This window comes from Rutidosis leptorrhynchoides, chromosome 1 (genome assembly GCF_046630445.1).
Source record: "Rutidosis leptorrhynchoides isolate AG116_Rl617_1_P2 chromosome 1, CSIRO_AGI_Rlap_v1, whole genome shotgun sequence".
NCBI classification, from domain to species: domain Eukaryota; kingdom Viridiplantae; phylum Streptophyta; class Magnoliopsida; order Asterales; family Asteraceae; genus Rutidosis; species Rutidosis leptorrhynchoides.
This window is the reverse complement of record NC_092333.1, coordinates 62,252,562-62,272,319: the sequence shown is the minus strand read 5'-3', so window position 1 is coordinate 62,272,319 and position 19,758 is coordinate 62,252,562. Positions and strand designations below refer to the sequence as shown.

Sequence of the window (19,758 nt, the reverse complement as noted above, 5' to 3'; positions counted from 1 at the left end):
TCATATGAATAGTAAATGAATTAATTTCGATTTACTATTTTGTTACTTGAGTAATATATATACATCATATATATATTTTATTTGACATCTCGGTGTATATGTGTGTGACCCCGAATGCTCAAATGAAGTTGGCCATATAGTTATATGTCGTACCTTGCACATTAATCCTACATTTTCAACCAAAACCGTTGTTTATTCAAAGTCTTGCCAGCGACACTGGAGCCCGACCCAGAGCTCAACGCGGACGGGGAGTCAACGACCGTAAGATATTGTCATCGAATGCTGAAAATTCAGTCAAAAATGCACGACTTTGTGTACTCTAAGGATTCTTAGAAAGTCTTGTTTTATAATCATTTAATAATAAGTCTATGGCGTGTGTTACTCTCATAAAAGTAACAGCAAGTTTGATCATTATAGTCTAAGTTAGAATGTTGGATCTCACACACACAAAAACAAGTTTGTTTGGTTGATAAACATATGTTTTGATAAAGAAAAAGATAACAACATTTCAGCTAGAGTGACTAAGACATAATGATCCAAACACCTACCGAAAGGTAACCAAAATGGGTTGTAGGAACATGATGCATTCGATGCAGATCATTCTTGTCAGTTTGTAGGTTGTGAGAAAGATCTGATTTCAGTGATACGTTAGATGCTTCTTTAATTTCTTTTCTATAAGCTAACAATGCAACTAATATCGATATAATTTGACTTGTGCGACTGAAAATGTCAATATATACGATGATACATCCGCTATCATAATCCTTCAATACAAGTAGCCATATAAGAAAACTGGTATTATTAGGCTGGTCCCAACCCTTCGTCCTGGAGGCTCGCCTAGGTCCGCCTAGCCTGGACACTGATGGCACGAATCCGCCCAGGGGTCCGCCCAGCTCCCTCGTCTTCATTTTCGTCCATTTTCAGCACATTTCAGGACGGGAGAGGCTTAATTTTGTGGTACTTTTTGCTAGTGGTCTTGTACAATTGATTAATTAATTAATATAGTGGGTGTGGAAGGACTGTCATTGTTGGGAGTGTCTAGTCCTGGAAAGGAAATGGGATGGAAGTGATGATGTGTCGCCGAATGGTTGGCTAGTCCTGGAAGAAGTCATGTCTTGATTGGGAGCACTCTTAGTGTTATTAGAAATATAGTTAAGTTATAGTTATTGGATTTGGTTCAAGGATCACCTAAAGTACATTCAAGTCGATACGGTCGTTTAAAAAGTTTGAGCAGTTTGCATAGAGTGTAACTTCTAGTACAAAAAGAACAATTAGGAGTGAAGATAGACACGGGTCCCGAGGACTACTGGCTAAGCTAACGATCTTAATTCTGGCCAGGCCAAAGAAATATTCATTTTAGCACACGGAAAGGGAAAGGGTTACAACCGAATTATAAACATGTTTAACGTCTAGTTTTTTAATGATTTAATAAGAACACGAATGGCGAGTTACTTTTGTTACGTGTTACTCTAACAAAAGTAACGGCAAGTTTGATCATAATAGTCTAAGTTGGATCTTAGACAAACAAAAGTAAATGCAACAAGTTTGCTTGTAGGATCACCTAAAGGACATTCAAGCGGGTACAGGCGTTCAAAATTGAGAACATGTTTAACCATCCAACTGGATCAATTCAATGGGTTAGTTAAAAAGACCATTTTCATAAAGGGATTCTTAAAAAGTCTTGTTTCATAATCATTTAATAAGAACTTACATGGTGTTTGTTACTCTCACAAAAGTAACAGTAAGTTTGATCATAATAGTCAAAGTTGGATCTTATACCATCTCAAGGTAGCTAAGAGGTTGGGCTTAACATCCTTAGGAGAGGTCTCAAATTCGAATTGCAAGCAGTCTCATGTACGAATCTTGTTTGGCTGATAAACATAAGTTTTGATATAGAAATAACAACACACCAGCTACAAAAACTAAAACATAATGATCCAAACACATTCCAAAAGGTAACGATATCAAAAATTTGTTCACCATGATGATGCGCCTACCCTCGTTAAAAAGCTCTCTACTTTTTCTCTTCCTTTTCTGCCTCAGCAGCCCTCTTGAGTCTTGCACCCAAGTGACGTTTGTTTGTTCTCTCAAGACGAAGCTTAGAGTACGCACCGAAAGATTTCATCTCCTCGGTCACCTTGACAAGTTCAGGAGCAAGCTTCTCCCTAACAATAGGTAGTACTGGACCTTGAACTTGGGTAGCAGTTGCAAGCTCCTCTGGGGTAGAATCACCAGCCTGATTAAAAAAAAAAACCGTTAACTACAATTGTCAACAATTACAAACTGTGAAATTACAAAATCTTGGTGGTATTATGAAACTAACATTAACAAAGCCAGCTATAAAAGTAGTTTATTGTGTTTGGGTGTTGTTTCTGTAATTAAAACTTGGAAAAATCACAGAATCGGTGCTTAAATAAATTGCCAAGTCAGATTGACAGAAAATGGCTAAAATAAAGACTTTGTTTGAAAAATAAATGATTACAAAGTCTTTCATACTAGGTGATAGATGAGTATTTAGGTAAGGTCAAATTGGCATTTGGTTGCAGATGGTAAGAAACACTATAAGCTCCGAAAATCTCAAATAAATAAAAGTATACATGTTAAATTATAGTAACAATCAAGGCTTAAAGTCTAATGATCTAATGAAATGCTCAATTATACAAAACAAGTAGGATTAAATGCTAGAAAAGCAAAGACTGTTAGTATATACTACGTAACAAATAAAGAAAAAAAAAATATGAAAAATTACCTTAATTTTCCTTGCACGTCTTGGGAAGACGACCAATTTAGCCTTGAATGTCTTCAACCTCTGAACATTAGCTTGGAGACCTTCCAATGAACGGTTACGGCGTCGATGGTCAACAGCAATGCCGATAGTCGGTGCAAGCTTCTTTGGAATACCTGCAGCCTGTTCAAACCATAACTTAAGTTTATAAAGCAAACAAATACAATCCCTTTTATTTATTTTTAAATGAAAATATAAACCAATTTTTAACATCATCAAATGTAACACAACAGAACACATCTACAAAAAAATTTTCACTTACAAATCAACTTTATCAAAATAATCTTTCAAATGCAATACAACGCAAACTAATTGTACCTTCAATTCCTCAAGCGAAAACCCTCGGCCCTCCCTAAGCTTCATGTTGTATTTCAAGGTTTGTCCATGAACCTGTGGACGAAGTTTGCCAGCTGGCCTTGGAAAATCCTTAACAGCCTTTGCTTGTCTAGCTGAAATTCAATAAAATTTTATTTTAATTTAATTATTATTATTATTATAATAGTTAAAACGATCCACAAAATAATCAAAACAACCAGCTGTAGCTAAACCAAACAATTACTCTACTAACCATTTCTTCTCCTTGTTTTGCGTGCAGGTTGGTTAAACCATGTTTTCACATAGTTTTGCCAATGTTTCTTGAAATGGCCATTTGGGATAACATTGTTATGCTTCACCATTGTTACTCTGCAAATTCATTACATTTATCAGTTTATCTCAAATTGTTTCCGTCCTAAATAAAATAAGATATGGCATCGAATGAGAGCCTAGCGCAAACTAAATATATTCAATTCAAATGGTGCAGAACTCGGAATTATTCAACAAAATGTAAATGGAATAAATTTAGCATTTGTTCGGACTAATTACATATTCAGTTAAAAATAGATTAGATATATAGATCATATAAAGCATGTCCTGCATTTGATTATAATAATAATAAACTTCGTTGATTTTATCTATATACAAGTAAAAGAACTAACATAGCTGTAACCCTAACCAACAATGAGAAACACAAAAAACCGTAAAAATACAAAAAAAAAAAAAAAATTAATTAATTAAGAAATCGACTTACAAGCATTCACATATTACAGAAACTAGAAGATTAAAGGATACAATACCTGAGGAAAAGTGATTTGACTACAGAGATGTAATGCGGCGAGTTTGGGGAAGTGGTAAGCTAAGATTGATTATAAAGTGAGGCCGGAAAGAAATGGGTATGAATTATGAAAACCCTAATCTAATGGGCTCATATTTATTTATTGAAACTGGGATATTTATGTAAGCTGGCCCAAGCCTCTAACTTATCCATCAAGCTGGACCAAGCCTCTAACTTACGTATCACTTAGAGGGAAACTAGTTTTCGAACCTTCGCTTCGCGCCGGTGGTTTAGTTTTTAATGTATTATATTGCGTTTAGTTTGTAAAATTATTTTGTGGCTAACGATGATGTTGTTGAAGTGCAACTCGAGTCGAACTAAAAGGTATAACCCTTGAAAGATTTAAATGTTATTTTAAATTAACAATATATGTGCATCTCCTCGTTTCGCTATAGAATTGTCGAATTTTAAAAAATTTAACGCAAAATCAACGTGTATGAAAAGTACCCCAAATATTTAGCGTTTTTTAAAAAGCGTCCGATTTGCGTATAGTTAGTGACATTGTGTTCCTAAAATTATTTCGAGTTTAACGATGGTGTCGGAAAAATTTAACTCGTTGCAAACAAGAAGATATGACCCGTTGAATATTTGGGTGGAGTTTATTTTAAGATTTTTTATGAAAATGGTTATTTGACACTTTACCCCCTATAACGACCCTTCCTAATCCATCTGGACGAATACATTACATTTGGTTACATCGCGAGGTACTTGACCTCTATATGATACATTTTACAAACATTGCATTCTTTTTTAAAAGACAAACTTTCATTTCATCGAAAGTTGACGGCATGCATACCATTTCATAATATATCCAACTATAATTGACTTAATAATAATCTTGATGAACTCAACGACTCGAATGCAACGTCTTTTGAAATATGTCATGAATGACTCCAAGTAATGTCTCTAAAATGAGCAAATGCACAGCGGAAGATTTCTTTCATACCTGAGAATAAACATGATTTAAAGTGTCAACCAAAAGGTTGGTGAGTTCATTAGTTTATCATAATCGATCATTTTCATAATTTTAATAGACCACAAGATTTTCATTTTCATTTCTCATAAATATAAATATACATCTCATATAAGGTATTTCGCAAACTGCATAGAGATAAAAATCATTCATATGGATTGGACACCTGGTAACCGACCTTAACAAGATGCATATAGAATATCCCCCAGTATACAGCGCGCAGCTAATATACTAAATAATACCTCGAAGTACTAAAGCATCCATACCCTGGATGGGGCTCGTTGGGCCCGATAGATCTACCTTTAGGATTCGCGTCAATTAGGGGTCATTTCCCTAATTCTTAGGTTATCAGACTTGAAGGGGGGATATTCGGTTTAATAATCCAACCATATAATGTAGTTTTGATTACTTGTGTCTATTTCGTCAAACATTTATAAAAGCGGCGCATGTATTCTCAGTCCCAAAAATATATATTGCAAAATCATTTAAAAGGGGAGCAAATGAAACTCACTCTACACTATTTTGTAGTAAAAATATTCATATGACGATACTGAACAATGCAGGGTTGGCCGGATTCACAAACCTATATCATATATATATATATTAATACCTCTAATTGTAATCGAACAAATTCATATATTATAAGTGTTATCCTAGTAGATTCGGTGTTTCATTAGTAATTTAATTAAATGTATTTATTTTGTATACTTTAAATAAGTAAAAATATTAATATAGTTTTGTTAAGTATATTTTTATATAACTAGTTTTTATAATCATATTGATAATAATATTAATAGTAGTATTGATAATAGTAATATAGTTATAATGATAATAATAATAATACTAGTAGTAAAAATGATAATAATAATAATGATAGTAGTAATAGTAATAATAATAATAAAAATGTAAATTTTATTAAGGATAAAGATAATAACTTTACTAAAATGTTAAATTTTAATAAAAAAGATAGGTTTAATAAAAATGATAACTTTGATAATTTTAATTATAATGATACTTTTAATAGAAATGATAATAATAATAATAATAATTTTAATAATAATGATAATTCTTGTAAAAAGTGATAATAAAGATAATAGTTTTTAATAATACTCATAATACTTATTTTAATGATAATAATGTAAACTATATTAATGATAAAAATAAAAATGATGATATCAATATCAATGATTAATATAACAATAATATCAATAATAATAATAATAATAATAATAATAATAATAATAATAATAATAAATAATAATAATAATAATAATAATAGAAGTGATTACTACCTTTAAAGCTTTTTCCTAACAAAAAAAAATGCACTAGACAGGGCTCGAACCCACGACCTCTCGTTCAACCTAAACACACCCAAACCAGTTGCTCTGCGTCTTCTTTTCTAGTTTATTCCCCGTATTTGAAAGGACCCGTCCTAATCTATCCGGACGAAGTCCGTATCGATTATAAACGATTCACAATAGTTGATTACATCGCGAGGTACTTGACCTCTATATGATACATTTTACAAACATTGCATTCGTTTTTGAAAAGACAATATTTCATTACATCAAAAGTTGACGATATGCATACCATTTCTTAATATATCTAACTATAAATTGACTCAATAATAATCTTGATGAACTCGACGACTTGAATGCAACGTCTTTTGAAATATGTCATGAATGACTCCAAATAATATCTCTAAGATGTAAGGTTTTCCCTGTTCGGGTTACCCGGGAAGGGAGAGTAATCCGACCCCATACTCTAGTGTACGCAGCCCATCAGGAATACTCCCTGGCTGTTTCCAACCCTTCCCTGGCCACCCCAAGAATTGAACCTGAGACCTCTTGCAAGGATCTCAGGGCTCGTACCTGAGAATAAACATGCTTTCAAGTGTCAACCCAAAGGTTGGTGAGTTCATTAGTTTATCATCAAATAATCATTTCATAATTTTAATAGACCACAAGATTTCATATTTTCATTTCTCATAAACATACGTCCCATACATAGAGACAAAATAATCATTCATATGGATTGAACACCTGGTAACCGACATTCACAATATGCATATAAGAATATCCCCATCATTCCGGGATCCTCCTTCGGACATGATATAAATTTCGAAATACTAAAGTATCCGGTACTTTGGATGGGGCTTGTTGAGCCCGATAGATCTATCTTTAGAGTTCGCGTCAATTAGGGTGTCTGTTCCCTAATTCTTAGATTACCAGACTTAATAAAAAGGGGCATATTCGATTTCGATCATTCAACCATATAACGTAGTTTTGATTACTTGTGTCTATTTCGTAAAAACATTTATAAAAATTGCGCATGTATTCTCAGCCCAAAAATATAAAGGGTAAAAAGGTAAATGAAAACTCACACATATAAATATTGTAAAACAGTTAATAAAGCATTTGCATGTATTCTCAGCCCAAAAATGTAATGAGTAAAAAGGGAATAATGAAACTCACCGTGCTGTATTTTGTAGTAAAAATACATATGACTATATTGAACAATGCAGGGTTGGCCTCGGATTCACGAACCTAAATCATTTGTATATTTATTAACACATATAATCGTAATCGAACAAATTCATACATTATATCTTTAAATTATATATTATATATAATTATTTGTTTAATATTATATTAAGAGTACTTAATTTATTATATATGAATATTTATATAACATTAGTTAATAAGATTAATACATACTTATATTTATTACAAATGTAATCTTACATGTAATATATTCATTTGTCATAAAAATAATAATGATAATAACAATAATTTTAAAATAATTAGATAGTTTTAATGTCATAATAATTTTAGTAATACTAATAGTAATCTAAATAATAATACTAATAACAAAAATAACAATGATAATAATAATATTAATTTTGTTAAAGTTGATAATTTTTAACAATAATGAGGAGATACAATGCTAAAAATAATATTTTTAACAATGATAGTAATTTTAATAATCATAATAATGATAATACTAATAATGGTATTTAGACGATAATTCTAATACTAATAATAAAAATAGTTTTAATACTAATAATATTAATAAATGATATTACATAATACTACAATAATACTAGTATGTAATAATAATAATAATAATAATAATAATAATAATAATAATAATAATAATAATAATAATAATAATAATAATAATAATAACAAAAGGATCATAATTAAAGACTACCTTAAAAAGGTCCCTTAAAAGAAAAATGCCCCAAGCGTGGCTCGAACCCGCGACCTCCCGCTCCCTGAACCAACACTTAACCACTCGGCTGGCTTCGGTTTTATGATTTAATAAGCTCTCTAAATAAATATAACTCGTATTGTAACATGTTCTTCTTCCCTAACCATTTTTCATCGATCAGTGGTACTTACCTCATCACAAAAAAATCGTATTTGGTTTTTGGATTGAAATATAATCGACTCATAACAGAATCTTGAATCAATTTAGGCAGTTAAAAGGAACAAAAAAAATATATATATATAAACCTGCTGGGTTGTTCACGGTTTTAAAGAAGACAAAAATATTGATTTCCAAATTAAAGATGTTTTACATAATATTTTCAACACGAGATATGTTGTAAATCATCATTTGAAACTTTGTGTGTCTTTAATTTCAACAGAAACATAACAACAATCTCCAATTTCTTGATGAACAAATCGATTAACTTTTGACTTCAAACTTTGACTCTAAAAATTCGAGTTTAATCGAAAGAGTTAGAATCTGAAAATTTGCATATAGTTTAAGTGAAGGATTTCTAACCTTTCTGCATTTATACATTTTGTGATTTCGTTTGGTTTTGAGGTTTGGATAAAATGAGTCAAGAACAGGGGTATTCAATGCAGTTCTTCCTCTTTCTATTTAATTCAACGACTTATCAGATATAATTGAATATGGTATTAGGTGTTTGAATAATTCTCCTCCTAATACTGATAAATTTATTTGGTTTATAGCATTTAGTGATTGGCAAGCATGTTTCTTCTAGTACCGAAATATTATAAAAAAATAAAGGTGATTGTGACTTGAAACAAATTTTGGTTGTATCCTGTGAGTTGGAATCGAATACCATAAGATATTAGAGACATGAAGATTGATAATGCTAAAAACGAACATATATTTCATAGCATTATTCCTCAAGAAAGACAAGCTTTTAGTTGCAATTGTTCTATTTAAAAGTGATATTCGTTTAAATAATAAAAGGTGAACATAAAAGACAGATTCGACGAATTGAAGACGCAAACGACCAAAAAGCTCAAAAGTACAAAATACAATCAAAGAGGTTCCAATTATTAATAAGAAACGTCTCGAAATTACAAGAGTACAAGATTCAAAACGTAAAGTACAAGATATTAAATTGTACGCAAGGACGTTCGAAAATCCGGAACCGGGACCAGAGTCAACTCTCAACGCTCGACGCAACGGACTAAAAATTACAAGTTAACTATGTATATAAATATAATATAATATATAATTAATTATATAAATTATATATATATTATATTTATATAATAAACCGTCGGTAAACAAAGAGCCAAATGTGGGTGAGCTGTGAAAACGATCTCCGCGACTCGCGGAGTTTGAAGAAGGAATGGGCCGCGAGTCGCGGAGCCCCAAAAACTGAAACTCCCTATAAAGCCCAACGAATTCTGATCAATTTTTCATCCAATATATCCATCCATCTATATACGTTATATTTATATTTATAATTTATATTTTAATTTTAATTTTAATTTTAATCCTAATAATAAGGGTATGTTAACGAATGTTGTAAGGGTGTAAGTCGAAATTCTGTCCGTGTAACGCTACGCTATTTTTAATCATTGTAAGTTATGTTCAACCTTTTTAATTTAATGTCTCGTAGCTAAGTTATTATTATGCTTATTTAATCCGAAGTAATCATGATGTTGGGCTAATTATTAAAATTAGGTAATTGGGCTTTGTACCATAATTGGGGTTGGGACAAAAGAACGACACTTGTGGAAATTAGACTATGGGCTATTAATGGGCTTTATATTTGTTTAACTAAATGATAGTTTGTTAATTTTAATATAAAGATTTACAATTGGACGTCCCTATAAATAGCCATATACACTCAATCGGATACGATGGGCGGGGTATTTATATGTACGAATAATCGTTCATTTAACAGGACACGGGAATGGATTAATAGCCACTAGAATTATTAAAACAGGGGTGAAATTATGTACAAGGACACTTGGCATAATTGATAACAAAGTATTAAAACCTTGGGTTACACTCAGTCGACATTCTGGTGTAATTATTAAACAAAGTAATAAAACCTTGTTACAGTTTAAGTCCCCAATTAGTTGGAATATTTAATTTCGAGTATAAGGATAATTTGACGAGGACACTCGCACTTTATATTTATGACTGATGGACTGTTATGGACAAAAACCAGACGGACATATTAAATAATCCAGGACAAAGGACAATTAACCCATGGGCATAAAACTAAAATCAACACGTCAAACATCATGATTACGGAAGTTTAAATAAGCATAATTCTTTTATTTCATATTTAATTTCCTTTATTTTATATTTAATTGCACTTCTAATTATCGCATTTTTATTGTTATTGTATTTAATTGCACTTTTAATTATCGTACTTTTTAATTATCGCAAGTTTATTTTATCGCACTTTTATTATTCGCAATTTCATTATCGTTATTTACTTTACGCTTTAAATTAAGTCTTGTATTTATTTATTATTTTACATTTGGTTTTAACTGCGACTAAAGTTTTAAAATCGACAAACCGGTTATTAAACGGTAAAAACTCCCCTTTATAATAATAATATTACTTATATATATATATTTGTATTTTTATAAAAGTAAACTAATATAGCGTTAAGCTTTGTTTAAAGATTTTCCCTGTGGAACGAACCGGACTTACTAAAAACTACACTACTGTACGATTAGGTACACTGCCTATAAGTGTTGTAGCAAGGTTTAAGTATATTCATTCTCTAAATAAATAAATATCTTGTGTAAAATTGTATCGTATTTAATAGTATTTCCTGCTAAAATATAAAGTTATTTTATATACACCTCGCATAACATCAAGTTATTTTTGGCGCCGCTGCTGGGGAACAATCTAGCTTAAAAGCCGGAAGCACAACGCTACAAAAAAAAAAAAATATTTTTAGTTTACTTTTATTAAAATTCACTTTTGTAAAAATACGTTTTAAATATTCGAAAATATAAAAAGAAAAACAAAAATTTATATATTTTTAAGATTTTGTTAAATATTTAAGTTTTATAAAGTTTCTTTATTTTTATTTTATAAAAATATAAGTTTTATTTAAGTATTTTGTTTTTATTTAAAACATAAAAATAAAAACCAAAAAAAAAACATATATAAATCTATTTTTAAGATATTTTTTTCTATTTTTATTTTAGTTTTAAAATATAAGTTTTTATTATATAAATATTTTAGATTTTAAAACAGAAAACAGAAAAAAAAATATAAAATAAAATAAAAATAAAAAACGCGTTGAATTTTAAACTGTACCTGAGTTGAAAATTGGAACCCCGCGACTCGCGGAGTTTGCAGCCTCGAATACCGCGACTCGCGGAGCCACCCTGACACGCCACACAGCAACCCTAATCTGCATTTAATACGGTGTAATTAATTATTATTATTATTTAAACCCTAATTAGTTTATTATTAATATAATTTAGTTTTAATTAATTATAATTAGTTTTAATATATATAAAAATTAATACTTTTATAAAATAAATAATATAAAAATAATATTTTTATAAAAATTGTGCTTTTTACAACTTTTAGTTTATTTTTATATTTTGTCCCTTTTTAATCGTTTTAGCGTAATATTTGTATTTTTAGCTCATATTTAGTTTTAAACTTAGTTTTTGCCATAGTTATTTTTACTTCTAGATTTTTAGGCTTTGCCGTAGAATTCCTTAAGTGCCTTTTCTTTAGACTAAGATTTAGGTGCTTTAGAATTTTGCGACACCTTTTTAAGTTTTAGTTTCTTTTTAAGTTATTTCCATTTGGAATATAGTTTTTCTTGTAAGCTTTAATATTTTTAGACACCTTTTACTATGTATCAATTATCATTCCAATTAGTAATCTCAATTTGCGATTATAATTTTAAGTTAGTGATAGTAATAAGGTTGGGTTAGTCTAGTGTTTTTAAGTTCTATAAGTCACTCTTTTTCTTTCTTATTTTTATTTTTCGATCTTTTTCCGACACGCTCTTTTTCTTTCTTATTTCTCGTCATTCTAGTTTTAGGACATAGATTTTTTATTCTACTTCTTATCTAAATTTCTTAAAATTACGAAAATTTATTTTAAGTGGTTAAATTGATAGACATCAAAATTTTCTGGTTCGTAGTAATAGTTGGATTTGTATGTGGACCGGGTTATTGGAGCCAAACAGTCCTCAATTATATTGAGACCAAACGAATCCTGCCCCTCTGCTGCATCTTTTGGCTATTCGAAACGTGGGCAAAATCAGAAAAGTCTATTAATTGGATAACTTATTATAATTTTTCTTTTCTTTTAAAAACTAATAGGATATTCAGTAAATGCACCGAGCAAGACGTTCATCACCTTTTATACGTTCACCACCTGTAACTAGATCAAGACATCTAACTAATATTGTCGCCGTTGATAATCCATTTTTTGAACCCGACCTCACAATTGAGAATTCGGAGAATATTCAGGGACGATTCGTAGATCCTGAACCATTAAACTTTCCTCCGGAACCACCAATCATTCAAACAGAGATTGTTGAGGAACGAACCATTAAATCAGAATCCTCTAGTGATTCCGATTCAACAAATTCAATTATGGAGAATCTGGAACCTTTAAGTATGGAAGACCGAATGAGAGCTAAACGCACTGGCCAAGGTCACGCAATTACTCATCCAGACATTAATGCGCCAGATTATGAAATCAAAGGACAAATTCTACACATGGTGACTAATCAATGCCAATTTAGTGGTGCGCCGAAGAAAGATCCAAATGAACATTTACGTACCTTTAATAGGATCTACACACTATTTAAAATCCGAGAAGTAGAGGATGAACAGATATATCTCATGTTATTTCCCTGGACTTTAAAGGGAGAAGCCAAAGATTGGTTGGAATCGTTACCTGAAGGGGCGATCGATACATGGGACGTTTTAGTTGAAAAATTTCTTAAACAATTCTTTCCGGCATCTAAAGCCGTAAGACTTCAAGCAGAAATTGTTACGTTCACACAGAAACCAAATGAAACTCTATATGAGGCGTGGACAAGATTTGAAAAGTTATTAAGAGGATGTCCGCAACATGGTTTAGACACCTGTCAAATAGTACAAATATTCTACCAAGGATGCGACATCACTACAAGGAAAGACATAGATATAGCAGCTGGTGGTTCTATTATGAAGAAAACCGAAACTGATGCTTACAAAATTATTGATAACACTGCTTCCCACTCACATGAGTGGCACCAAGAAAAAGATATCGTTAGATCATCTAAAGCAGCTAGAGCCGATTCTAGCCATGACTTAGATTCCATTTCCGCAAAGATAGATGCTGTCGAGAGACGAATGGAAAAGATGACTAAAGATATTCACTCAATACGAATTAGTTGTGAGCAGTATGGAGGACCACATTTGACAAAAGATTGTCTCAGTATTGAATTAACAATGGAACAAAGAGAGAATATTTCATACATAAACCAAAAGCCTGGAAATAATTATCAGAATAATTATCAACTGCCAAGACCGATTTACAATCAAAACCAGAATTATAACCGAAATATTCCATACAACAACCAACAAGGTCCTAGCAATCAACAAGTATCCAATAATACTTACAACCAGCAAAGACCTAATTTTCAAAACAAACCACCACAACAAACCGATGATAAAAAGCCGAATTTAGAAGATATGATGACGAAGCTAGTTGAAACTCAAACGCAGTTTTTCACATCTCAGAAACAAACCAATGAACAAAATGCTCAAGCATTTAGAAATCAACAAGCTTCTATTCAAAATCTGGAACAAGAAGTAAGTAACCTAGCAAGATTAATAGGTGAAAGAAAACCGGAAAGTTTACCTAGTGATACAAATGCAAACCCCCGGAATGAAACAGCTAAAGCTATTACCACAAGAAGTGGTACAACACTTAAACCACCTGAAATACCTGTAACTTCTGATGAAGCTATTCCTACTCCACAAGAACCACAACCTGATCAAGATAAGGAAAAAGAACCGGTAGTTGAAAAGGTTAATGAAGATAACACAGTTAAGGATAAACCTTATGTTAAACCATACCAACCACCACTTCCTTACCCGAGTAAAATGAAGAAAGAGAAACTTGAAGCCGAGCAATCCAAATTCTTGGATATGTTTAAACAGATAAATGTAAATCTTCCTTTCATTGATGTGATTTCAGGAATGCCTAGATATGCTAAATTCTTGAAAGATCTAATCTCAAATAGAAAGAAAATGGAAGAACTCTCGGCTGTTACTATGAATGCTAACTGTTCAGCAGTACTGTTGAATAAGATACCAGAAAAACTATCTGATCCAGGAAGTTTCACAATTCCATATTTTCTGGGTAGTCTTAGTTCAATAGAAGCATTGGCAGACTTAGGTGCTAGTATAAATTTAATGCCGTATTCACTATACGCTAAACTAGACCTTGGAGAATTGAAACTAACAAGAATAAGCATACAACTAGCCGATAGATCAATAAAATATCCTAGAGGGATAATGGAGAACATGCTAGTTAAAGTTGGTACTTTAGTATTTTCAGTAGATTTTATTGTTCTAGACATGGAAGAAGATTCTCAAGTTCCTCTCATATTAGGAAGACCATTCTTAAATACGGCTAAAGCAATAATAGACGTGTTCGGTAAGAAATTGACCCTAAGTATAGAGGACGAGAGTGTTACCTTTTCAGTTGACAGAGCAATGCAACAACCACAATCTGTAGATGATACATGTTATTATATTCAAACTATAGATGCACATGCAGAATTGTTAGAAGAATTTCCAGAATTACAAGGAACAGGAGAATGTTCTTTAGGAGAAGGTACTGAACCAATCGATGAAGTTGAAATGTTAGCTACACTAATAGCTAATGGATATGAACCAACAACAGAAGAAATTCAAATGCTAAAAGAAGAAGACAGATATCGATATAAATCATCGATATAAGAACCTCTGAAATTAGAGTTAAAGCCACTTCCAAACCATTTGGAATATGCTTATTTACATGGTGAATCTGAATTACCTGTAATAATATCGTCTTCTCTTACTGAAAATGAGAAATCACAACTCATTTCTGTGTTGAAAGCTCATAAACCAGCCATTGCATGGAAGATTCATGATATTAAAGGAATAAGTCCTTCGTATTGCACACATAAAATCCTTATGGAAGAAGGTCATAAAACGTATGTGCAATGCCAACATAGACTAAATCCTAATATGCAAGATGTAGTTAAAAAAGAAATTATTAAAATACTAGATGCATGTTTAATTTATCCAATTTCTGATAGTCCATGGGTAAGCCCAGTTCAATGCGTACCTAAGAAGGGTGGCTTGACTGTCATTACAAATGAAAAAATGAGCTTATTCCTACTAGGACTGTAACAGGATGGCGTGTATGTATTGATTATCGAAAATTAAATGACGCCTCCAGAAAATATCACTTTCCCTTACCTTTCATTGATCAAATGTTGGAAAGATTAGCCGGAAATAGTTACTATTGTTTTCTAGATGGATTTTTCGAATATTTTCAAATTCCAATAGCACCCGAAGATCAAGAGAAAACCACATTCACGTGCCCTTATGGTACTTTTGCTTACAAACGCATGCCATTTGGACTTTGCAACGCCCCTACAACCTTTCAAAGGTGTATGATGGCGATTTTTCACGACATAATAGAAGAATGCATGGAAGTTTTCATGGATGACTTTTCAGTCTTCGGTGATACATTTGAATCATGTCTAGCTAATCTGGAATGAATGCTTATTAGATGCGAACAATCAAATCTAGTACTTAATTGGGAGAAATGCCATTTCATGGTTAAAGAAGGCATCGTTCTTGGACATAAAATTTCGAATGAAGGAATTGAAGTGGATAGAGCTAAAGTAGATGTAATTGGTAAACTTCCACATCCCACCAATGTTAGAGGAGTTAGGAGTTTTCTAGGGCATGCCGGTTTTTACCGAAGTTTCATAAAAGATTTTTCTAAAATTGCCACTCCTATGAATAAACTCCTAGAAAAGGATGCTCCATTCATCTTTTCAGATGAATGTATCAAATCTTTTAATATTCTTAAAGAGAAACTCACTAATGCGCCAATCATGATAACACCAAATTGGAATCTACCGTTTGAATTAATGTGCGATGCAAGTGATTTTGCAATGGGAGCCGTTTTAGGACAAAGGATTGAAAAACGATTTCAACCTATATATTATGCTAGTAAGACGTTACAAGGAGCACAAACGAACTATACAACTACTGAAAAAGAACTCCTTACTATTGTCTTTGCTTTTGACAAATTTCGATCATATATCGTTCTAGCAAAAACGGTGGTTTATACCGACCATTCTGCTCTTAGATACCTATTTTCGAAACAAGATGCTAAACCACGATTAATCCGTTGGATCTTACTCTTACAAGAGTTTGATATTGAAATCCGAGATAAAAGAGGAGCAGAAAATCTCGCTGCTGATCATCTTTCTCGACTTGAAAATCCCGCATTAGAAGTTCTAAATGAATCGGCCATACAAGACAACTTTCCTGATGAATATCTATTGAAGATAGATTATAAAGAAATTCCATGGTTTGCAGACCATGCAAATTACTTAGTTTGTGGATTCCTTGAAAAAGGATTATCGTACCAAAAACGAAAAAAATTCTTCAGTGATATAAAACACTATTTCTGGGAAGATCCACATTTGTTTAAAAGTTGTCCAGATGGAATAATACGCCGATGTGTATTCGGAGATGAAGCCAGTAAAATATTAAACCATTGTCACACAGGACCAACAGGAGGGCATTATGGGCCTCAACTAACAGCAAGAAAAGTGTATGAAGCTGGATTCTATTGGCCTACAATTTACAAAGACGCACACCTTCTTTGCAAATCCTGTGATGCTTGTCAAAGGGCCGGAAAAATAAGTCAACGTGATGAAATGCCACAAAATGTTATCCAAGTATGTGAAGTATTTGACATTTGGGGTATTGACTTTATGGGTCCATTTCCAAAATCTCATAATAATCTCTATATTCTCGTAGCCATTGATTATGTATCTAAATGGGCAGACGCACAAGCTCTCCCAACTAACGATGCACGTGTTGTAGTCAACTTTTTAAAACATCTTTTTGCAAGGTTTGGAACACCAAAAGCTTTAATAAGTGATCGGGGAACTCATTTCTGTAATAATCAACTTGAAAAAGTTTTTAAAAGATATGGAGTAACTCATAAAATCTCCACTGCTTATCATCCACAAACAAGTGGACAAGTTGAAAATACCAACCGAGCTTTAAACGTATTCTAGAGAAAACCGTAGGATCAAATCCGAAGGAATGGTCCATTAAATTGGAGGATGCACTCTGGCTTTTAGAACAGCCTACAAAACTCCAATTGGAACCACACCTTTTAGACTTGTTTATGAAAAAGCATGTCATCTTCCAGTAGAAATTGAACACAAAGCATTTTGGACTTTGAAGACATGTAATCTTGATTTACATGAAACTGGACGTCTACGATTAAATCAATTAAACGAATTAGAAGAATTAAGACATGAAGCATACGAAAATTCGTTGATCTATAAGGAAAGAACGAAGAAATGGCATGATAAAAGAATCAGAACTTCAAAAGAATTTAAGGAAGGAGACAAAGTTCTTCTTTTCAATTCACGATTCAAGCTATTTCCTGGAAAATTGAAATCAAGATGGTCTGGACCATTCATAGTTAAAAGAGTTTTTCCATACGGAACAGTAGAATTGATAAATTCAAATGGGATTGAATTTAAAGTTAATGGTCACAGAGTTAAACACTACATAGATAGTCCGATGGAAGTCGACAACGAAGTTAATCACAATTTTGACACCACAGCTAACTAAGTGTGGGGAGAATCAAGTCTTTAAAGGATAATATGTATTTATGTTAGAGTTAGATTGTCTGTTTTCGTGTAGTTCTCGAAAATGGAACCCGAATGGTCTTTCCCTAGCAGACCCTAAAGAACTAGTCTTCTCCCCCCATTCTGAATTTTTATTTTTTTAGGTTTTTATGAAATGAAGACTGCCTGTGAACTAAACCATGGTCTAATGCTACACGCTTTGATCACTAAACGTAATAATGACACACTTCCGAGTGAAATAGTATCAGTAATCAGAGAAAGATTGGACGGAGTAAGAAAAGAATCCAGATGCGAAGATAATAAGTCACAATTTGGTAAAGGAAAATCAAAATCCGCAGCGAAAAGAAGAGCACGACACCTAGAAAGATGTCACAAATGCGGAAAATGGTCACATGGAGGTAAATGTTCAAATAATCAAACCTATTCAAACACCGAATTTGTTACTTTATGCAGAGACGGACCGTTCATATGTTTAGAAGAAAAAACACTGAATGCTCGAGGTTACGCCTATGTAGCCATGGAAAACCAATTAAACCGACTATCTTATGAATGGGATAGATCATATAACTAAGAATACTATCTCACAGGTAAGTCTGTACAGTTTTTATTTTTATTTTTAACCTTTTGATAATAAACGCTAATTTGTTCGCTATAAAGTATTAAATTGGTATTAAATAAAATTAGGTTTGGCGACCGAAATTATTGATATCATTCAAAAATTTATTACATCACTGCGAAATTTAACGTTTATTCTTAAGGTATAAATATCTTTAATCAATCAACCCAAAATATTTCAAAAATTCGTCATGAGTTAAATTAGGTTATGGAACCGAAATTACTTTACCGAAAAGAGGGGCGCATATTTTTGATAATATTTGATTGATTAAAGTGGGAAAAAAGCCAAAAAGATTTTTAATTTTATTTTTACCATGTTTTTAAAATTAATATATAAATCTTAAATTAATATTGTAAACTTTATAAAATCAATATATTTAAAATTGTAAATATTTGAAAAATTAATATAAGTTTGGTGTGAATTTATAATATGAATTTTTAAATTAAGTTTGGTGTGAATTTTTAATTTTTAAAATATGAATTTTTAATTTTATGCATTTTAAATTTTAAGTTTGGTGTGAATTTTTAATATTAATTTTGAATTTTATGCATTTTAAATTTAAGTTGTGTGAATTTAAAAACAAAAATTTACTTTATTTCGCTAAGTTAAAAATATGATTTTTAAAATTCGTCGTAAGTTGAAGACTAGGTCTCTGAACCGAAATTGCTTTAACCGAGGGAGGGACGAGAACTTTTATTATAATTATTTTTAATCTTATTGAATTAAAGTATGCCAAAAACATTAAAAAAAACTCAAAAATCTAAGCTTTTAAAACAATCGCTTGAAAAAGACAAATTTTAAAATTTTGTCGAATGACGGACTAGGACATCGATCCGAAACGACCTCGTCCTAAACAACAAAGGAAAACAAAATTTTAAATTTATTTTATATTTGTTTATTAAGTTAAGATTTTATATATAAAAAAAAAAAAAAAAACCAAACACCGCGACTCGCGGTGTTTGAGGCTACCAAACCCCGCGACTCGCGGGAGGACCAAAATACAGAAAAAAATAAAATCGAGCTGAACTGATCAGTCCACACCACAACTCAAACATACAGCGAAAAT

General features: G+C 31.7%; 1 protein-coding gene across 1 annotated transcript; it reads right to left on the bottom strand.

Moving 5' to 3' along the window:
* Window positions 1-1,695: 1,695 nt before the first annotated feature.
* Window positions 1,696-4,039, bottom strand: LOC139860575 (large ribosomal subunit protein eL13z-like). The gene is made up of 5 exons (XM_071849323.1): window positions 3,901-4,039; window positions 3,354-3,469; window positions 3,104-3,234; window positions 2,750-2,908; window positions 1,696-2,236 (listed from the first exon to the last, which is right to left on the bottom strand). Exons 2-5 carry the CDS (start codon window positions 3,460-3,462, stop codon window positions 2,015-2,017), a joined length of 621 nt encoding a protein of 206 aa, XP_071705424.1. The 5' UTR covers window positions 3,463-3,469; window positions 3,901-4,039; the 3' UTR covers window positions 1,696-2,014.
* Between the last annotated feature and the right edge of the window lie 15,719 nt (window positions 4,040-19,758).